The sequence below is a fragment of the Cavia porcellus genome, unplaced genomic scaffold (assembly GCF_034190915.1).
Source record: "Cavia porcellus strain 051 isolate PalLab524CR breed Dunkin Hartley unplaced genomic scaffold, mCavPor4.1 scaffold_11, whole genome shotgun sequence".
Lineage (NCBI taxonomy): Eukaryota > Metazoa > Chordata > Mammalia > Rodentia > Caviidae > Cavia > Cavia porcellus.
Window position 1 is genome coordinate 7,768,163 of NW_026947494.1, and position 21,415 is coordinate 7,789,577.

General features: G+C 53.6%; 1 protein-coding gene across 2 annotated transcripts; it reads right to left on the reverse strand.

Annotated features, from left to right (window-relative positions):
• Positions 1-201: 201 nt before the first annotated feature.
• On the reverse strand, positions 202-18,439 carry Cmbl (carboxymethylenebutenolidase homolog). 2 transcript variants are annotated; one of them, XM_003466705.5, is made up of 6 exons: positions 18,253-18,439; positions 7,826-8,048; positions 5,566-5,673; positions 3,690-3,832; positions 2,105-2,196; positions 202-903 (listed from the first exon to the last, which is right to left on the reverse strand). In XM_003466705.5, exons 2-6 carry the CDS (start codon positions 8,038-8,040, stop codon positions 724-726), a joined length of 738 nt encoding a protein of 245 aa, XP_003466753.1. In that variant the 5' UTR covers positions 8,041-8,048; positions 18,253-18,439; the 3' UTR covers positions 202-723. The 2 variants fall into 2 exon arrangements, with proteins under 2 accessions (XP_003466753.1, XP_013004735.1); XM_013149281.3 differs by lacking the exon at positions 18,253-18,439 and adding an exon at positions 17,219-17,536.
• Positions 18,440-21,415: the final 2,976 nt, after the last annotated feature.

Below are 21,415 nucleotides of genomic sequence, written 5' to 3' on the forward strand. Positions count from 1 at the left end.
GTGGAAATGGCTGGGGATGTAACCGGGTGGCAGTGAGGTCCCCAGTGCCTCGAAGCAGCATCGCCAACCCAGTGGACGCAGCAGCCCAAAGTCTGAGACTCAACACCATGTCTGGGAAAACACCCTGGCAGGGCACTAACCGGGCCATGGTTTTTTTTCTTTTAGCTCAAGGGGAAGAAAAGAGCAACAAAAACCCAGCTCTTAGTTGGTGTCACCAGGTCGGTAGAACCTTTATTTCAGCATCATGGATTGAGAACTTGAGTGTACTTAAGAGCAGGATAACTAGGGAGAGCTGATGGAGGCCTGGGCTTGTCCTGACGGGGTTCTCCACGGGTGGCGAAGGATGCAGCCAGCTCACACAGACAGGCCCTCATAACCCCATTCCTGCTCCCATTCAGGTTCTCCAGAGACTGCTAGCCCCTTAATGTCCACTTAATACACATGCTCAGGGTGATTTCCATGCATTAACATTTTCTTCCCAATTTGTGTTTCAGATGAAACAAACTTCAACATCCTTACATTTTTTTTTTTTTTGTCTTTTTCTTTTTTATTGGTACCAGGGATCAAACTCTTGACCACACACTTGCAAGGCAGGCGCTTATGCCGCTGAGCTAAATCCCCAGCCCCTACATTTTTTTGCAACTAAAAAAGAAAATTCCAATGAACTAAGTACAGAGGCAAATTTCCAAATGAAGCGATTTAGAAGTTTGCACCCAACCGCTGCTACACGTACTTATGCAGCCACTCGACTAGATTCCGCCTGGCCTCGTCGATGTAGGGCTTGTCGGGCGCCTGGCAGTCCTCCTTCTTGCGGTGCACGAAGCCGTGGGTCTGCCCGGTGAAGGTTTTCACTTGGTGTGCCACCTTGCAGTGCTCCTTCAGCTTCTGGGTCAGCAGAGAGACCTGCCAGGCAGAAGGGTTGGTGATGGTGGGATGTGAGTGTGCGTGTGGAATCGTTTTAGTAGAGACATTCGGTACCGTACACAGAACAGTGTTCGTGTACAGAGGCATTATTCTTAACAGATAGATTCAAGTTCACTGTCTGTCGGTTCTAAATGCGTTTATACGGACTGCAGGAGCTGATCAACAGAAAGAGGGGCAAAATAGGCAAGTGCTGTATGTCACCAGATCCCCTTGGTAACGGTGCATCCTGTACATCTGCGGTGGGTGTGTGTTCATGAGGACATCACATCAGCTTTATAGTGTAGACCTACTCCACAGCCACACCAGGTTCTCTACTGCTGACCTCATAACTAACACAGTGCTCAGCACTGACAAAGGACAGCAATATGGAAGTGACAGGACAGCAGTGAAGATGTCCTGCACGTATGCTGCCCTGGCCGGGTGTCCAGGCAACCTGTCACAAGCTGAAAATACTCAAGATCAAACCTGCATCTAGGGCCATGGAGACGCAGCCCAGCTGCAAGACAGCTTTGAATTCAAGAGGCCTGAGTAAGGTTCCCAGAAGCATCGAAAGGAAGAACATGCACCTCCAGTCATGGGCTATGCTCCTGTAAACCCTGCCCCTTGGGCAGCTGGGGCAGGGGGACCAAAAGTTGAGCCTAGGCTGGGCTAGTATCATGCCTCAGAATCAAAAAGTCCCAACAGCCCAGGCATAGCTCAGCACCCACGGGGTTCAGTCCCCAGCACTGCAAGACACTGAGTCCGGGTGAGGGGAGACAGCCTCCCTTGGTCACCCAGCACACCAAGCACTGCCTTTGCCCCTCACGGCCTGGCCTGAGGGCACGGGACCTGGGCTGCCAGGCCGAGCTCAGAGCGAGGTTTTCACTGAGCATGAGTTACTAGTAAGGATTTCCCAGTGACTGGTAGTGTTTTCTTCTGGCCAGTACCGGAGAGCAAGCCCAGGGGCCTCTAGCACGGGCCACACCCAGCCTCCCTGGTTTCCATTCTGAGAAGCAGCCCCTCCACGTGGCCCAGGCCGGCCTTCAGCTTCCAGTCCTCCTGCCCCAGCCTCCGCGTGCAGGGTTACAGGTGTGCACCACTTCACAGCTGGCAAAGGAGCAGAGCCTCGCAGATAGCCTCTGACACTCACCGGAAAGACCGAGAGGTGTTAATGCAAACGCACGGGGTGGGACGGCCTTACCTGCTCCAGGGGAATCACAGGGTCTTTCTCACCAAAAATGAACAGCGTGGGGTTCTTCAGGTCATATACGTCTTCAGAATCCCGGACAATGCCTGGAAAAAGGGGTCCAGGCAGTCACACTCATGTCCCCTGCGTCCAGCTCGGACTTCCTGCCACGGCACAGCACGGTAAATCCCACCTGTCCAGGAGACAGGGTCCCAGGAAAGCCGCCCACGCCCCTGGCCGTGCTGGCAGAGCCGGCGCCCTGCCGCTGGACAGCCTGGCTGCCCTGGGCCCAGTCCCACAACTCCACGGCGCGATTGCACACAGCAGCCAGCAGGTGGCGCCGCTGCCGCGGCCGCTCAAGGGCGCCTCTGCGCTCGCTCACGAAGGGTTGGGTCCGCGGCTTACTTGCTTTTGTGTAGGTAAATATTTAACAGGGCTTTTCAGGTGCTAAAAGTAGGCGAAAGTACCAAAGAGAGAAATCGTTAAGCTATGTAAACATCATGGTACTGCACACATTCGCTAATAAAAAATAAAAAATGGAAGTGTGGCTGGTGAAAGACCAGTGCGTCTGTGAGAGGCAGTGCGGACTGTAAAGCCGTGTTTTGCATTAATTTTTGCAGATGTTGCCTTGAAACATTGAGTTTGAAATAATACTACATTATGTGAGTACACGGCTGTAAAAAATAAGAAGCATAGCTTTGTAATACACTAATATAAAAGCTATGCAGACTGGACATGGTGGCACACACCTATAATCTCTGCACCCAGGAAGCTGGTGCAGAGGGATCCTGTGAGCTTAAGGCCAGCCTGGACTACACAGCTAGATCCTCTCTCCAAACAACCACACATAAATGTTTTAAAAGCTTTGTTCTTTGGGGGAAGTACTGGGGATGGAACTCATGACCTCATGCTTGCCAGGCAGGTGCTTATGCCCCAGACCCCTTTTATTTTACACGCTCAGGAGGCTGAGGCAAGAGCATCGCTGTGAGTGCGAGGCCAGCCTGAACTGCATAAAGAAACTCAAAAAAATAAAAAAAAATTAGTAATAATTTTTAAAGCCAGGTGTGGTGGTGCATGACTATAATGCACTGAGGCAGGAGGATCACCATGAGTTCAAGGCCAGCCTGGGCCACAAAGTGAGCTCCAGGCCAGCATGAACTGCACAGCATGACCCTGTCTCAAAAAGACAAAAAACAAAAAGCAAAACCAAGAAAAACTTCACGAGTATCAGTGTAAAAGCTTCATGATGTCTTCGCTGTCATGAAGGCTCACGCTGCCATTTCTGTGGCAGAGGGGTCTCCTGTCACCGCCGCACCTCTGGCCACCCTGAATGTTACCATGTCTCCAGTGGGTTTTCCTCCCATTTCCGTTGCATGTGTGTGTGCACAGTGGAGCCGCCCCAGCGTTCCCTCAGCTGTCTGCTCAGGGGCGGATGCTGCACATGCAAGAGCCTCCAGAGGAGAGGCCGCCCTGTGTCCCAGCCCCAGACCTGGGACCTCTGCTCTGTGCTCAGATCCCCAAACCCCTTCCCGTGCTGCCCCCAGCAAGCAGCCCGGGTGAGGCCAGCCCTGCCCATCACTGAGAGAGCCCCGAGACTCACCGTAGACAGACACCCCCGCCCTGATCTCGGGGTACTTGGTCATCACGTGGTGCACCACGATGCCCCCCCAGCAGAAGCCCACGATGCCGATCCTCTGGGCTCCACACTGCTGTTTCAGGTAGCGCAGGACGGCAGCGACCTCCCTAGAAGAAAGGAAGAGGGGCTCAGGAATCCAGGGTTCCCTGATGAACCCCTGAAAGGGCAGGGCTAGCACGGATTGGTTAGCTTATACTTCTAGCACTCAAGAGGCAGAGGCAGGAGGATTGCAGTAAGTTCGAGGCCAGCTTGGTGTCCACATAGTAAAACTCTGTCTCAAAACACCAAAAAATAAATAAAAAAGTAAAAACTCTATGGCCACTTTTTTCTTTTAATCGTAACAGATTTATGTGCACGTACATAATACATCGTGCCACTGTGCGCAAGCAGTTCTTTCCTAGTTACAAAAGCAGTGATTAAGCCAGGCATGGTACACACTTGTATCCTGGCACTCTGGGAGGCTGAGGCAGGAGGATGACAAGTTCAAAGCTGGTCTGGGCAACTTAGCAACTCAGTGAAAGCCTGTCTCAAAATAAACAAACGGCTGGGGATATAGACACCGTAACTCGCATCTGAGGGTCCCCCAAAGCCTCGTGTACTCAGGCGGGCTTTCGGGAGGTAGCTGCCTCGTGGGGCTGTGACGCTGGATTAAGGTGTGTGGTATTGGGTTAGTCCACTCTCTGGGGTTAGTGAGGTTCTGGACGTGACTGCATGGACTGAGGGAAGGCAGAAGCCGCATCCTGGTGTGGATGGCATCAAAGGACAGGCGCACCGGCTGCTGCTGCCGCTGCTGTCCCCTGCTGCCTGCCTGCCATGGACTGTTTCTGCCCTGCCATGCCACCAGCTGACTGCAGGCTGAAATCACTGCAAACCTGAGCTAATGTTAACCTTTCCTCCTTTAACTTGTGGGTGTTGGGCATTTGTGTCCCAGCAATAAGGAAGTAACTAAGACAGGAGCTCAGTGCAAAGGTCCTGAGTTCACCCCAGGACCACGAAAAAGAGAAAGGTGGTGATTAAATTTTAAAATGTAAGGCATGAATGATCATTTGGGTCATTTTGCTTTGAATTTTCCTTGTCTATAGGGAATAACTGCTTTACTTGGGAGGGCCAAGAACGAAGGTGACATTTCTATTAAAATTTTTAGACTTAAGGGATGCCAAGCCATGTTCACTACTCAGGTCTGCTCCCATTTTCTGGAGATACCATTTTCTGGAGTCCATCTCTGGACACCCCTTGCCAGCCACATCATCTAGAGGGCCCTGTCTCTGGTTCCTGGAGTACAGTGTGCCGCTCAAGCCCGGCCAATCAAGACAGAAAATCTCCTGACCACAAGGATTGGTTCCAGGAGGGCTTTCTGAACCAATAAGAATCAAGAGAATAAAAATGAGATTTGCTGGGTTGTGGGGAGACAGGTAGTGGAAGGCCAGAGCAGCTGCAGCCATCTTGCCACCCAGAAGCGATTGATAGATGCCCCAGAAGGAAGCCAGCACACACAAAGTGGAGCTAAGTGATGTGGGGAGAATGAGTCCTGGAATCAGCTCAAGCCATGGACCAAGATTTTCTTGAAACCAGGAGCCACCGCTTTCATTTGATAAACCAGCAGCTCTCTGGATCACTTATGTACCCAGGATGGGTCCCTGTCACCTCTCCCACACCATTCACTTGGCCTCCTGGCAGGAAGGCCTTCAGACTGCAACACCGGGGTGGGGCCAGGCGAAGTCCCCTCCCAGGGTGGGGCAACAGTGGAGGGTGGGTGACCCTGGGGTGCTGCCTGCCTTCCTGCCTGGCTGTGGTGACCCTGGGGTGCTGCCTGCCCTCCACCCGGGCCATGGTGACTCACTTGTCCACCTTCCTGGCGTCTCTGGACTTGATCCACTCGGGGAAGGTGTTCCAGTCCCCAGAGGGGCTCCACGGCTCCTTCCCCACAAAGAAGTCTGGGACGATGGCTCTGGAAAGTACAGAAGTTCACAGATTCTCATTTCTGGCTGGGCCCTGGTGTGTTTGTCTTCAGGACCTGAGGAGGTGGCCACTCGGGCCCCAGAGCAGGGAACCCTGCAGCTCTCAGGCACCTCTGGCTGCAGCTGGCCAGACACTGGGTCTCACAAGCGCAGGTGCTCGGCCTGCGGCAGCCCAGGGACAACCAGGCCCAGGAGGTGACAGGGCCCATGGGCGCGGGGGCTGGGGAATGAGATGTTCCAGCGTGGGGCTCGGGGGCCAGGCACAGATGGCCACAAGGGTTCCTGCTATCCCAAGAGTCCCCCACCTTGTCATCAGACTCAGGCCAAGGGCACCTTTGGGTGGCAAAGCCAGTCACCATGACCAAGCACTTTCCCAGCCTCCGCCCAGGCTGCCACAGACACAAGAGGGCAAGGTCTACGGCAGGTTCTAGAAGAGGCCACAGGACGGAACATCCAGACTCATGAGTCCGTGTCACCTCCCCTGTCACCCTGGAAGGCAGGGGCCAGATTGGCTCTGACCCGTCCTGGTTCCCGCTTCAGAGGGCTGCAGCCTCCTGCACCTGGAGGAACCTGGCTCCTTGTGCAGGACCCGACAGACAGCGGAGCCTGAGTCAGAAGGCGTTTCCAGGCATGTTGGCCCCAGCTACAGGGTGGCTTTCACAAGCCTTGCTCATTTTTAGCTTTGGGGTGGGGGGTAGGGGGCAATGGTGGGCCTGTGCAACCAAGCAAGGGGTCACTAGTGAGCCCCAGGATGTGGGCTTCAAAAATATGAACAAGATCATTATGCGCAGCTCAAATAGACCAATAAAACCTGATTGAAAAGGAAAAAATTTTTTAAATGCGTTAGAGCAAAAAGACATCACCATGCCCCCTCCTGCCCACCCCTCTGATGAGCGTACTGATCCCATCTTCTCCGGCTTTCCTAGCAGCTCTCCAGGCCCTGAGTGTTTTGGGCTGCGCTCCTGCCCTTTCATAGTCATCCTGCCTTTGGGGTCGAGCCCCAGGGCTCCCAGGGACAGATCCAGGGAATGAGGCAGAGGAGCACAAGATACCATGCTCTTACCTGCTTGCCTTTCTGTTGGATGGCGCTCGGCAGCAGCAGTCACTGCATTTTTGAGCCTCCCTCATTGGGCTAGACAGAGGCGCCCTGCAGCACCCTCCTCAGAGCACCTGAGACCTCTGTCTCAAAAGCCCAGTTTCCTGAGCCACAAAGCAGTGGCATCACAGTCCCACACCAAGGGCTGCTGAGGGGACTGGGGTCTGGGGTCCCTGTCAGTGCTGTGGCTAAGCTGGGGGCACTCAGGGTCCGCTGTCACTCATTGACCTGAAGGTGAATCCTTGCTCCTCCAGAGAGAACCCAGGGATGCAGACATGGGAACCGTGGAGGGGAAGACAGCCTCCCGCTCGCACGGGGCTCACACCATGCCACAGCGGATACCAGGCCTTCCCTGCAGCTTCCCTGTGCAGGAAAAGGGGCTGGTACACCTCACATTTCCAGGCTCTCCTTTTGTGAAAAGCAAAGGAAGCTGGGGAAGAGCTGCTCCGGGTTCGCAGGCTCCCCGCTTTCTGAGGCTACAGAGAAGAAAGAGTCTACACACCCCTATGCCCAGGGCCCAACGCAAAAAGCACGGCCATCTGATCAGGCACAGGCATCACCCCCAGGGGGTGAGCAGGGTCCCCCTGTGCCATGTCCAGACCCGTCCCAACAAGGCAGGCTATGATCCTGCAGGATGATCCTCAACGCCTGGCTGACCACGCTGGCCCAGGAGCCTGGGTCGGGGCAGGTGTGGGTTCATCTCAGCCCCCATGAGTCTGCTTATGGAGCCCTGATATAGATGTGGAGGAGCCAGTGTCCCCCAGACCTGCTAGGCCAGGAACTCCCAGGGGAACCTGAAGTCCAGGGATGGACTGGACGGGGGCAGGTGGCTATGTCACCCCATACAACAACTGTGTCCCCTCGACATTGGGCAATAAGGAGCAGCTGGTGTGAAGGAGAGTGCAGCCCAGCTGGCTTTTGCTTGTGTCTTTGTGAATAGCATAGTCATAGTCAGGTTTTTGTTTCTCTTTCTTTCTGTCTGAAAGGAACCAAATGGACCCCAGAAACATACATGAATTTAAGGGAAGAAACCATTTCATACGTACGTGTATCCATTTCCTGCGATCAGGTCGGCCATGTACCTGGTGTTGGGCAGCTCCCAGCCAAAGATGTCCTGCACCACAATGACAGCTCTTCCCTGGTCAGCTGGGGGCCGGGTGATGTAAGCCTTGATGTGCTCCACCTGCACCTCGTGGCCCATCCCCCCGTACTCCAGCCGGTGGCCGATGTCGCACGGGCAAGGGTTTGCTTCGTTGGCCATCGTGGGTCCTGCAGTCAGCCAAGCCAGGAGAGAAGACACGTGTCATTCTGAATGGCCCAAAACTACAGGTCACAGAACCAGTACACCAACCGGATTCCTGGGGAAAGGTTCATTGCAACCCCGTCTACGGCACTTATTGTGGGAAAAATTGATAATTTTAGCGGTGAGAACGTTCCTAAGGACCTGTTTCTACATCAAACGCTGCAAACACAGATTCAGTGCAGCCAGTTATCAACTCAAACCTCTACGGTAGTGCTTTCCAGAAAGGTGACCCAGGTACGCCCAGTCCTGCAGAGGGCCAAAGCCAGGAGGGAAGCTGAGAGCCAGACAGGGAGATGACAAGAGACCAGTGATGTGGGGGACAGCGCCAGACCCAGAGCACTGCTGACAGTGGCCGCCCCTGCAGTGTGAGCTCCCCAACGTTCACATCTGGGGCGGGGGGCAAAACAGGAAAACAGGGTGTCACCCAGGCATAGAAGTACTGAAAAGATGCTCATCTCACCCTCAGTTCTGAGTGGGGTGGGAGCAGAAGCCATGCCAGGTTTACATCGTCCCCCAGTGTCACACTGGAACGCCAAGGCCGAGAAAGAACTAGAACAACCGACCCCAGGCCACAGAAACCGCAGAACTCCAGATCCACTTTGCAGGGAGACTTCTGCACCCCAGGCCGGAAAGGTCAGCCTGGCCCAGTCCGGCCTGGACATCACTCGGAAAACCACCCTCAGCAGTGACAAGCAGACCATCCTCGCAGAGCCAGTAGCGGCCGTCACCGAGGGCAGACCTGCAACAGTGCCGTCAACCAAAACAGGAAGCAGGGAAAAAATAATTTAAAATGTGTTAACTGTGAAGCACGAAACCTTTGCATAAATGCTGAACCCAGGTAAATGTGAACACATCAATCCGCTCATTAGGGTGGACTCTCAGACTGGACTGTGTCTAAAACGGGGGTTCAGTCTAGAGAGAAGGCCAAAGCTATGAAGGCCACAGAAAAGGAGTGGATCCCAAAGGGGTCACTGAGACGCCTCTCAAGGCCCTAGAAACACAGGACAACCCAGATCGGAAATTAACAGAGGGAAAGGAAGAGCAAAATCGGTGCAGAAACCAATGAACTGGAGATTAAAATAACAAGTCAGGGCAGCAGTGAGCCAAAGAACGGGTTTGGAGAAAAGAAGGAAAGAGGGTCAGAATGGAGAGCTGGAGGGAGGGATGGTGTGGGACACTGGGATTCAGAGATGATCAAGATGTGACATGCGTGTCCCTGTGTGAGCCTATGTCCTGAGTGTCACAGACAGGTACTACTAGGGGAGAAAAAAAAAAAAGTGAGGGGAAATTGTCAAAAGTGAAACTAGAATTCATTCCATCAAAAACCTGGAACACTTCCTCACTAACAAGCAGCAAGTATTGGCTTCCCTGCAGAGCCCAGTGGCTACCAAACTCCCCGCACACCAGCTGTGATGGCTGACATGTGGACCTCCCGGCAAAGCCTCCTGGCTCTGAGTGGGGCTCCTGAAAGGTGATTGGGTTACCAGGGCTCCTAACTGGCTGGCTATTAGGAGGTGAAGCCTGATTGGAAGAGCTGAGTCACTGTAGGCGTGGCCTGTGAGGGTCTAACTCCGCCCTCTTCCTGCTGCCCTGCCAGGGACTGTTTCTCCTCTGTGATGCCCCTCTGCCTTGGAGCCAGCCAACTGTGGACTGAGCCAAATCACCCTTTCCTTCTTCAACTTGTGGGTGCTGGTATTGCATCCCAGCAACAAGAAAAGAAAGGCACTAACCCACCATGCAAGTTTCCACTGCAATTTCTTTGTAGTGCTGCTAATTGAGCGAGGGCCTCCCATATGCTAAGGCAAGCACTGTATCCCTGAGCTGCACCCCCCAGCCCCCAAGAGAGGTTTTACATAAAAGATGTTATATAAGTGTGATGAAATTATAATAAAAACTCAAAAGACTTAGAGCTGATTCACAATGAAGGAACACTAGCAAAAGCTGATACACTCAATGCACTGGAGTGTAGAGAAGGGATATAGCTCCACAGCACAGTGCCTGCTTGGAAGCTCAAGGTCATGAGTTCGATCCCAGGTCAGTACCAAAAAAACAACAACAAAGAACTTAGAGGTCAAAAAACCAAGATAAACCCCATCTGAGTCCCTTCTGCTGCCCTGGTGAAATGGATCAACTAGCAGCTCATAAACACCAATGTGCAGTTCTCTCCTTCTGGAGGCTGAGAAGCCCAGGATCAAGACCATAGCAGACTCCGGGTCAGCCACTCTGGTTCCCAGGCAGTGCCTTCCCCCTCCTCGCCAGGGGAGGACAGGGCCACACCTCTTTCCTAAGGACGCTGGCCCTGTCTAACAGCTCCTCCAACCTGACTGATCACCCCTTGCACCATCACCTTGCGGGTTAGGCTTCCCACAGACACATTCTGGAAAGGACACACTCTCTGAACACAGTGAACCCAAAAGGAAAAATAAGGAAGGGAAAATCAACAGTAGAGAAAATCCTGCAAGGTTAAAATCTGACTCCTTGAAGAGTTACACAGTAGGTATATCTCTAGGAACACTGAAAATAAAGATACACACACACACACACACACACACACACACACAGTGGGCCAACCTCTGGAATGAAAAGTGACATAAGATGTTTTCTCTAACGGGGCATGGTGGCACACACCCCTAACCCCAGAATTCAGGAGGCTGAGGCAGGAGGGTTGTTGTCGGGGCCCAGGCTGTGTGACCTGGATCCTGTCATCTCCAGGCTGGTGCTACATTGCTTTAGGGTCAGAGAAGCCGGTGGGAGGCCGCCGTGCTTCCTGGATGCACAGAGAAGGCTCCTGACCACAGCTCCTGAGGCTGGGTAACATCTGCTGGGGTCGGAGGGAGGAACGAGCTCCACTCTGACCTTTCCCTGTCTGGGGCGGCCGCTGCTCCACACAGAGCACCCTGGTGGCTCGCTGGGGCTGCAGGCCAGATACAGAGACTGGTGAGCCTGTCTGCTAGAGTGGGGCCAATCTGGGTCCCTGTACCTTGAGTGCTATCTTTTGTCATTTTTTCATTCTCAGATGTCCCCTCACTGCACAGCTATCCAGGGGTTGGATCAGCCCTTGATAGATCTTCAGGAGTTCAAAGCCAGCTGGGCTGCATGGGGAATTCAAGGTGAGCCTGAGCTAGAGAAGAAGACCTTGTCTCAAAAAATAAAAAGAAAGAAAAAAATGTTTTTCTCCGTAAGGGGCTAGGGTGTCGTGCCATGGTGGAACACATGACTGGCGTTCATGAGGCCCTGAGTTCAATCCCCAGCCTGCTAAACAAGCATGAACCAAAAAGCCAAACTCTGTAATACTATAAGAAATTAGTAGGGGCCAGGAATTTAGCTCAGCGGCGTCAGCGCTTGCCTTGCAAGCACGAGGTCATGAGTTCGATCCCTGGTAGAGAGAGAGAGAGAGAGAGAGAGAGAGAGAGAGAGAGAGAGAAAGAAAGGAAAGAAAGAAGGAAAGAAAGAAAGAAAGAAAGAAAGAAAGAAAGAAAGAAAGAAAGAAAGAAAGAAAGAAAGACACGCCCGTTATCTTGAGGGAACTTCAGTGAGGTCCTGGTACAGACTCAAGAGCTGATATCAGAGCCATGTGAGCGGGCAGGGCAGGGGCACAGGTGCCAGCTGCTGTTCCACACTGATATTAGTTTTACAAGTGGGATAAGGTGCAGTTGCAGGGCTCACGTAGGAGGGTGCTCCTGCCCACAGAGACATGCCCTCGAGCCCTGGGGGTAACATATGGCACTTTCTACAGTGTATCCTAGGCTGGATCATCCTTCATTGGCTCATAACATACACACGAGCACCGCACACCTATGGATTCACAAAGGGATCCAGCAAACTGCCAGGAACCACAGAAGCCAGCAAGCAGTGTGCGTGTGTTTGCCATACTAATCTTTCCATGTTTCCAAGTTTCAACCTTTCCCACAACAGCCAGTCAGAGTTGGGAACCCAGTGGGCAAAATACTCACCAACCCAAACAATAAAAAAAAGTCAGAACCAGGTGTGGTGGCACACACCTGTCATCCCAGCACTCGGGAGGCTGAGACAAGAGGATCCCTTCGAATTTGAGGCCAGCCTGGGCTACAAAGTGAGATCAAGGCCAACCTGAACTGCATAGTGAGACCCTATCTCAAAAAGACACAAAAAATCATGCATAGATTTGAATTTGCAAGAAATAAAATAGGCTACATCTTAGATATGAAAACTGGGCAAGCCGAAGGTGAGAATGAGAAGGTTCTGTGACCCCGCCCTTAGGAATTTAGGTACAAGATTCCCAGATGAGATCTGGACACAGGCTCTGGGATGCACTGCAAGTAAACAGGTGGCGATGACGTCGGGAATGAGAGAAGGGGCCTCAGTCACCCACTGTAACCCACAACACTAGAAATGAGACGGGTCTGCATCACCATAGCAACAGATGAAGGGCGAGCACCGGGATGAAATGCAGCAGAGGTCGGGGCTGAGCGTCTGCATCACCTGACATCCACACGTACAGCGAGGTGCGGGGCGCACACCCTCATTCCAACACGGAGGGAGGCAGAGGCAGGAAGATCACAGGTTCCGGGCCAGTCCAGACAACTCTCAAGGAGGCCTTGCCTCAAAATAAAAAGTAAGAAAGGGCTGGGGTGGGGCTCGTGGTGGGGCTTCCCTGGGGGCCATGCCCAGCCCTGAAGACAAACTTGTGTGTCAAAGTCGTAGCTCCTGTTTGCAGTTCTGTTTGGAGGGAGGGATTAATGTTAAGTGAAATCATGAGGCCGGGGTCCCCGGTCTTGTGGCATCAGTGTTCACATGATCACTTGAGAAGGGACACCAGCAAGAGTCTGTCCTTCCAGGATGCCGTGCACTGAGCTAGCGCCATGCAAGAATGCACGGGAAGGTGCCCGTGTGTGTGTGTGTGTGTGTGTGTGTGTGTGTGTGTGTGTGCGTGTGTGCGTGTGTTTTGTTTGTTTGTTTTTTGAGGCAGGGTCTCGAAATGCAGTTCAGGCTGGCCTTGAGTTCACATTGTAGTTCTGGGCGGTCTGGACCATGCAATGATCCTCCTGCCTCAGCCTCCTGAGTTCTGGGATGACCGGTGTGTTCCACCACGCCTAGTTTATGTGCGTGGTTTTGGTTTTGGTGCTGCGGTGCTAGAGATCTAACCCAGACCCCACACACGCTAAGCCAGCCCTCCACCACGCCCCAGCCCACCGCAGGGAAGTCTGAGTGGCCGCTGCATGCACTGTGATGGCAGCACCCAGGCTGGAAGCCAGCACCTCAGAGCCCGAGGGCGCCCACCCACTCTTCTCAAGCCAGGAAGAGGATGGAGCATCTGTGCCTGAGGGTCCTGCGAGGTAACAGGCCACAGAAGAGAACTCATAAAAGGCTTTAAATGTAAAAGGCAATGAAGTTAAATTTTAAAGAGGGTTTGGAGGAAAGAAACATCACTGTCCTCTGGCTTATGATTAGCCCTGCAGAAACTGCAAGGTCATGCACACAAAAAAACCAGAAAGACCGCAAGACTCTGCACAAAAGTCAAGAGCTTTCTTATCCATGAGGCATCAGAGAACGGCTTTGAAAACAGTCATGGCAGTGCACACCTGGAACCCAGCACTCAGGAGGCTGAGGCAGAGAATCATGAGACCCAGTTTCAAAACACAAAGGAAAATAAACGCAATGTTTATGTAACACCACCAGATACCAACATTTGTCAGATAAGGATACAACGCTAACAATAGATGTCCAAGTCATTTAAAGGAAGCTGACTGTTTAATACCAAGGACAGATAGAGAACTAAGTAAATGAAGGCACACAGCATGCTAACATCAGTGACTCAAACAATCGGCATCTGAGGCCTTGGATACAGCTCAGTGGCGCAGTGTCTGCTTAGAAAGTGCAAGGTCCTGAGTTCGATTCCTGCTACCCACAAAATAAAAATTAAATAACTAAAGGAACTTTATTTTTAAAAAAAAAAAAAAGAGTCAGTGTTTGTAAAGATGCCACCTTGCTTCAAATAAACCTCTAACTTTGGTGCAATTACAACCAAAATTCTAGCAAGGGATTTCATATTATTTATAATAAAAATTATAGAAGAAGAGTAAGAGGTAAGAATCATGGAGACGGCCCATCAAAGTGCTACAGTAGCCAGGGATCGTGGCGCACAACTGTTAATCCCAGCACTTTGGGAAGCTGAAGCAGGAGGATCTCAAGTCTGAGGCTGGCTTGGGCAATTTAGCAACTCAAAAAGAGAGTTTTTTAAAAAATTTATTTATTTATTTTTGGTACTGAACTGAACTCAGAACCCTGGGCTTGTCTGGTAGGCGCTGGGCCACTGAGCTGTATCCCCAGCCCCAAAAAGACAGTGTTTCAACCAAAAGAAGAAGACTTGGGGTATAGTTCAAACAAAGGCCTTGGATTCAAGCTACAGAGCAGGAAACAAAATTAAGAGCTACTTACTTCTGGAAACACAGATAAATCAATCAATGGAACAGACCCAGGACCAGAGACACAAATCCGTATATCCACCCAGCCACTCAGAAAGACAGGAATGGGGGCACCTTCGGGACCCACCCGCGGGAGGCGCTGGGCGGCCGCAGGGACTTCAGAGACCTCAGCCTGAGCTGGGGTCTTGGTCCTGGTGATGGGTGTGACACGTGCGTTGCTGGTCCTGGCCGGGCTTTCCCAGTAGCTCTATCTCTCACTGAACCAAGTTAACAGGGCAGGAGAGGGCTCGGAAGGGACACAGGGCCAGCAAGAGGATGCTGGCGGCCGGAGCCAGGCAGGTGAGCCACACCAGGGCCAGGGTCACGGTGGGTCTGCGGAGGACCGTGCAGAACAGCGGGGCAGGAGGGGGGCGCCACCGCGGAGCACAGGAGGCCCAGGGGACCTCTGCCCACCTCCGCCCCCAGTCCAGTCAGGTGCTTAGAAATCCGAGTGGCAGAAACAAAATGAAACTTCTCGGAGAAAATGCGGTGCTTCTCCTTCAGCTGGGGACCATTTCTTAGGGGAGACCCAAGCCATGTACACCGTGAAGAAGACGCTTCACACATTTCATCTTCTTTTTAACCAACCATAAAGGGAAAAGCATTGCACTCAGGAGGCTGAGGCAGGAAGATCACAAGTGCAAGCCTAGCCTGGATAACTCAGTGACTTTGTGAGACTAGGGATGCTGCTCAGTGCAAAGGCCCTGGGTTTAACCCCCAGAACCCCCAAAAATAACTACACCTGAATGATTCCTAAGTATATGGAAAGGTACTCAAGGTCACCAGTGCTTAAGGAAACTGCCAAGGCACTGCACAGCTTGCAGACTGACTGGACGCCTGTCACCACGGAGAGAAAGTGCCCTTGCAGGGAAGGCGGGTGTGCATCCACGGAAACCCAGAGAGCTGCTAGCACGGCCAGCCAAGTGGCAGATGAAGGAGATCCTTGCCTGCTGCAGGACACAGTGCTGGCACCAGCAGCCCAGAAGAGCAGAGGGTTAGTCTTACGGTTTGCGGGTTTAGTCCGTGGCTGGCGGCTCCAGGGCAGGAAGAGCGGGTGGGAGGGCCTGGCGGAGCATACCCGCTTAGCACATGGTGGCCAGAAAGGAGAGGAGGGAGCCGTGCAGAGAGGAGGGTGGGAGGTAACAGGAGGACTTTCTCAGTGGCGTTAATGTGGTGGAAGCAACGTAATCGATCCCTGTCGGTGACACATGCTTGTACTCCCAGCTACTGGGGAGGCTGAAGCAGGAGAATTGCAAGTTGGAAGCCAGCCCAGGCCTCGTGATGCTTTTTGACACTGACTCAAAGTCAAACATAAAATTATTTTAAAAGGATGGAGGTGTAGCTGCTCGTGAATGGCTGGGTTCAATCCCCAGTATCACACACTAAAAGAGAGGGAAGGGGTCTTTGTAAATGTATTGAGCTAAGATAAGATCAGCCCAGTGCAGTGGCATACCCCTGTGATCCCAGCATTCAGGAGGCCGAGGCAGGAAGATTGCCGTGAGTTTGAGGTCAGTCTGGGTGACATAGTGAATTCAAGGCCAGCCTGACCTACATAGTGAAACTCTGTTTCAAGATGAAAAAAAAGAGAAGAAAAGAAAAAATAAAAACAAATGGAGGCCTTCTCTCAGGCAGGGGAGAAGGCCACTGAATTCCCTGAGAGACAGGCAGTCTGTTCGTTACTGTGACTTACAGAGCTGCAGAACCTCTGGGATACCAGGACCAGGGCCGGAAGCAGACAGCCCAGCAGGCAAAGCTGTCTGTGACCGGGACTTCTCCACCCACACCCCAGATTCCTTCTCTTGTCCCTCGACCTACAGAAGAGCAATGTGGTTGTGGTTGCCTCCTCTAAGGGGCAGAGGCTCTTGCATCTGATATGCCCGAGGGGTCCTAATCACACGTGTGTCAAATGAGGCTTTTTTTGGGGTGTGATGGTGCACCCATAATCCAACCTCTCTGGGAAGCTGAGGCAAGAAGATCTCAGATTCAAACCCAAATTGCACAATTTAGCAATTTGGTAAGAGCCTGTCTCACAGTTTAAAGAACAGCAACCAGGCATGGTGGTGCAGCCTATAATCCCAGCACTCGGGAGGCCGAGGCAGGGGGATCACTATGCGTTAGAAGCCAGCCTGGGCTACAAAGTGAGTTCAAGACCAGCCTGAAATTGAGACCCTGTCTCAAAAAGACAAAAAAAAATTGCACAGGCCCAGGGTTCAATCCCCAGTTCCAAACAATGGACGCTTCTCAGGGTAGATGTGTTAGGGCCACAGCATGGGCTCTATGGGATCAGGCCTGTGATCTCCAGTTTAGGACACTTGGCACAAGAGTGGCCGGGAAGGCCCTTGCATAGGGAGCACACCTTGCATACCTGGCAGCACAACCTGCGACTTGCGGCAAGCTTCCACAGTAGCTGCACCACAGGAAGCCCCCCAACGTCCCTGTCAACCTGGTGCAAGACCCACGCCCCTGAGCACGGTACAGCCCGGTCCCCTGGAGAGCGGGCCCAGCACCCACTGGCCTGGCACTCAGCAGCACCTCCACCCACCCTCGATGCCTACCCGCACCTCTGCAGAGTCAGGGGAGCCAGCAGGGCCTCCTGCCCTGCAGCCCGCAGCCCTCCCAATGCATGCAGTCAACTTCCTGACCTCCCTCTTGAACCCCTGAGGACCTGCGGTTCCCTCAAGTCTTGCTCCTACCTTCAGTGTAGGAGCAGCAGCGGCCACAGCAGAGTCAGAGGGGGGCGGTGAGGTGTGACCCAGGTGTGTGCCCAGCTTTATAGGCCACAAGTCACACTCTACAGGGGACAAAGTCCCCCACCAGAAGCAGTCAGCAGCGCCTTGGCAGAGCGGAACTGTGAGAAGCACAGAAGTCTGGGCTGGGGCTCCAGGTCCCCCCAAGATAAAATGACACCGAGACGCAGCGTCCGAAGCGGAGGCTGCCAGGCTGTTTGCCCTTGCTGGTTAAACACTGCCAGTGCTCAGAACTGATTTTCAACCCTGCATTGGGGAAATTGGGCCAATTCTTTAAAAAATAAAAAGGTTGAGTGACCACAACTGTGCTCTGCATAGAGCACGGGGCTCCCATGGCTTCCCCCCAGGAGCTGCATGCCACAGCCACAGCCTCTGGGCACAGGCTCGCCCCTTCCCGCTGTGCCCGGGGCTCATCCTGGCTGCCTTCTGTTAAAAGGGCTCTGAAAACAACAGGTGGCCTTTCCTGTCGGTGGCAATCTCAGGACTCGGTGTCAGTCAGCAAGGCCTGGCCCCGGCCCAAGTTGGGCCGCATGCTGCAAACTGTACTCTGTCCCTTGGCTGGCAAGGCCACCGCAGCTAGGGTGTCACTTAACAGGACAGTGCTGTCTCCCAGACAAGGACGCCCACAGTGTGCACCGCGGCTCCCTGCAAACCCGCCCACGGCTCCCCAACTTCAAATCCGAAATAGCCCCCGCAGAGGCAGGGCGCCCTGCACCGCATGCCGTCCTCAAGGCTGGACTGTGTGTGTGCAGTGTGACTTTCAGAGTGCGGCCGCGGGGCGGGGTGGCTTCCAGGACGGTGCTTGCCTGGCACCCCAGGCCCCAGTCGGTCCCCAGCGGCGGAAACAGGAAGGGAGCAGCAAAGTGCACGCTGAAGGGAGAGCGGACTGCACCATGAGGCTGAGCTCCCCGCGCTGGCCAGGCAGCCAGACCAGCCCTCCTGTCCCTGCACCCTGCCCGCCCCCAGCGCCCCGCACCTACCCTGTCACCCTGTCCCGCGCCTGAGGACCCTGAGACACGGAGCCTCGGCGACACAGAGGGGAGGAGGGAGGGCGGAGCCGGGGAGCCCTGGCTGTGACCCAGATTCCTGTCCCGGGAAAGCCCGGGCCACCGGAGAGGAAGGCCGAGCGGGGAGACTGCCAGCCTGGACTTCTAGGCCCTGGCTGGCTCCTGGGACATGTCATTTCTCCACTGTGAATCACTGTGAGACTAGTTTTTAAAAATAAACTACTATACATTTCACACATCTCACACACACACACACACACACACACACACACACACACACACAGAGCGAGTATACACACCCTGAATTTTGTGTTCTGGTCCTCTGACCCAGGCTGGACTCCCAACACTCTGGGAGGCTGAAGCAGGAAGATCACAATTGGAGGTCAGCCTGGGCAACTTACCGAGTCAGGGAGACCCTGTCTCTAATAAAAGGACAGCTGAGGACATACTCCCATGTGAAAGTCTAGGGTTCAAGCCCTGAGAGAGGCAGGCAGGTCGGGCGAGGGCGCTGTGGCTGGGCAGTGAGACTGGTTTCAATGGACGGAAGGGGAGGATGAGAGGGCCAGGTGCTGGTCTCTCACTGGCACGAGGAAGCGTGGCCATCAGCAGGGGACACCTTCTCAGACCGGAGGGGAGACTGCAGCACAAGACGGTGCGTGCTGGGCACCCTTCTGGTGGACATGGTTTCCTACGGCCACAGAGCTGCCATGAGTCTGCTCTCTTGTTTGTGTGCTTCACTTTTGTTTGTTTGTTTGTTTGTTTGTTTGTTGGTACCGGGGAATTCATGGCGCCTACACCACTGAGCTAAATCCCCAGCTGTGCTTCCCTTTTGAGACAGGGTCTCCCTGTGTTCCAGGCTGGTCTCAAACTCACTGTGTAACCCCGGCTGGCCTCCCACTTGCAGCAATCCTCTCGCCTCAGCCTACCCGGTGCTGGGTTCACAGTCGGGCGCCACCATGGCCAGGAGTAAGATTTCACAAGCATCTTTCAACATCTTTGAGGAGAACAGATATGACTGGTTACAGATCCTTTTTCTTCATGTGCTAAATTTAGCTCCCCAGCATGGCCACCAACTTCTGATTTAACAACATGGTTATTAATAGACTTATCTGCACCAGCTCTGCAGCAGCTTGCGGGCCCACTGGTGAAGTCGTGTGCACTTGTGCAAAGGTGTGTTCTGCTTGGGAACAGTGCCAGGCCTGGGCACGCTCAGCAGTGTGAGAGCGTTTGTCACCTGTGACCCGGGCCACGGGGAGACCAAGCCCGTTCCTCACCAAGCCCAGGTTTCTCAAGACCAAAGCTGTGAGCCCATGGAGGTGATCTCTTTCCACTCTGCATCTGCCTACAGACAGGTCCGGGTCTCCGGACTCAGTTTCCTTAGCTGTGAAACAAAGGGTTGTGCCAGGTTCATGCCCCAAACCTCAGCAGGCACTGGAGTCCCCGGAAGGATTGGGAAACTGCAGTGTGCTGAGCCCTAATGCCACAGCCTGCTGTCCGGAGGGTCCCTGTGGACCTCAAGACACCGAACCGCTGGGAGACTCCGACATGCATGTGTGATGCTTCCTGCGGGGACTCAGCTTGCGTGACAGCTACCGTGTGCCTGCGTCCACGTCCAAGACCAAAGGGAAGGGTCCTCCTGCAGCAGAGAAGGTCACTGGGGAAAGCTCAGCGGCCACTGGAGCCTGAGAGCCAAGCCTGCGCCCAGGCTCACAAGCCCATGGCTCCCAGAGCCACACATGCCCATCGGAAGGTCTTTTGGAAGGTGGCTGGATCTAGGGTGTGTGGCCAGGGCTCAAGTGTGTGTGATGACTACATGGGTTTAGCACAGTTCCGGGTGTGGATTATGGAAGCCCCACCTGGGTGTGGAGGTTCACAGCCCGGATGGAAGGAAAGCAGGCTGGCTGGCCACTGCCTGCCCCGCCATGGACTGTTTCTCCTCTGCCAGGCTGCCCTACATGTATGGACTGAAACCGCTACTATGGCAACCTACAATACACCTTTTCTCTTTTACCTTTGGGTGTTGAATATTTTGTCTCAGCAACGAGAAAGGTAACGAAATAGCCTGAGACTCCACCAAAGGAGCCAGGAGCAGTGCCCATTCAGGATAGGGCTGCAGCTGCTCGGGGACCCCCACCCTGGGAAGGCGCAGCCATCCAGACCAGCACTGCTCCACCAACCTGAACCCGGAAATACACAGGAATGGGACCCGGAGGGGGGCCCAGCCCTGCCTGGGCCAGCACCACGCTGCCAAGCCACCAGAGCGCACTGCCTGTGCCTGTGTCCTGCTCTCATGTAGCTTTGTTCTGAAAGTTCCTGCCCCCAGATTCTGACACTGAAACCCTAACCCCAGGGTGAGGGTATCAGCAGGCAGGGGTCACAAGCACAGACCCTGTGGGAATGGGCTGGCAGCCTACAGGAAACCCCAGGACAAGACAGACTCCCTTGTCCTCGAGCTGGAAGAAGCCCCTCGCCATGGTGGCGCCCACTCATAATCCCAGCACTCGAGGGCCGAGGCAGGAAGATTGCAAATTCCTGGCCAGCTTGGGTTTTTTTGTTTTCTTTTGTTGTTGTCTGGTTGGGGGGATTTTTTTGTTTGGTTGGTTGATTTGGTTTTGGATTTTTAAGGCAGAGTCTCACTACCCAGTTCATGCTGGCCTTCAGCTCTCAGTGATCCTCTTGCCTCAGCCTCCCAGCTGGGTACATAACAAATTCAAGGCCAGCTAGGACCACATAGCAAGACTTTGTCTCAAAAATCAAAAATAAATAAATAGTAAGAAGAAGGCAGTCATCAAACCCCAGCCCCAAAGGCAGCCACCACACGGAAGGTCTGTGTGTTTCCGTTCAGGAAGCCCTGATGCATCAAGCCAGCCTCGGCCAGCACAAGTCTGCCTTTAAATGGCTCTGCCCATCACAGTCTGAAACGTCGGGCTTGAATTATTGAACATATTGGGTTTCTCTGCAGTACTGGAATAATTAAAAGTCGCCAAAGTGTTTCGATCCGGAGCCAAGTGAGGACCAGCCCTAAACACAAAACCTTCCCATCTTAAGCCGAAGTGCTGGACCCACACCTGCTGCCCCAGCTCTCCGGGAGGAGGACGCAGGAGGACTGCAAATTCTGAGCAATTTAGTAATTTAA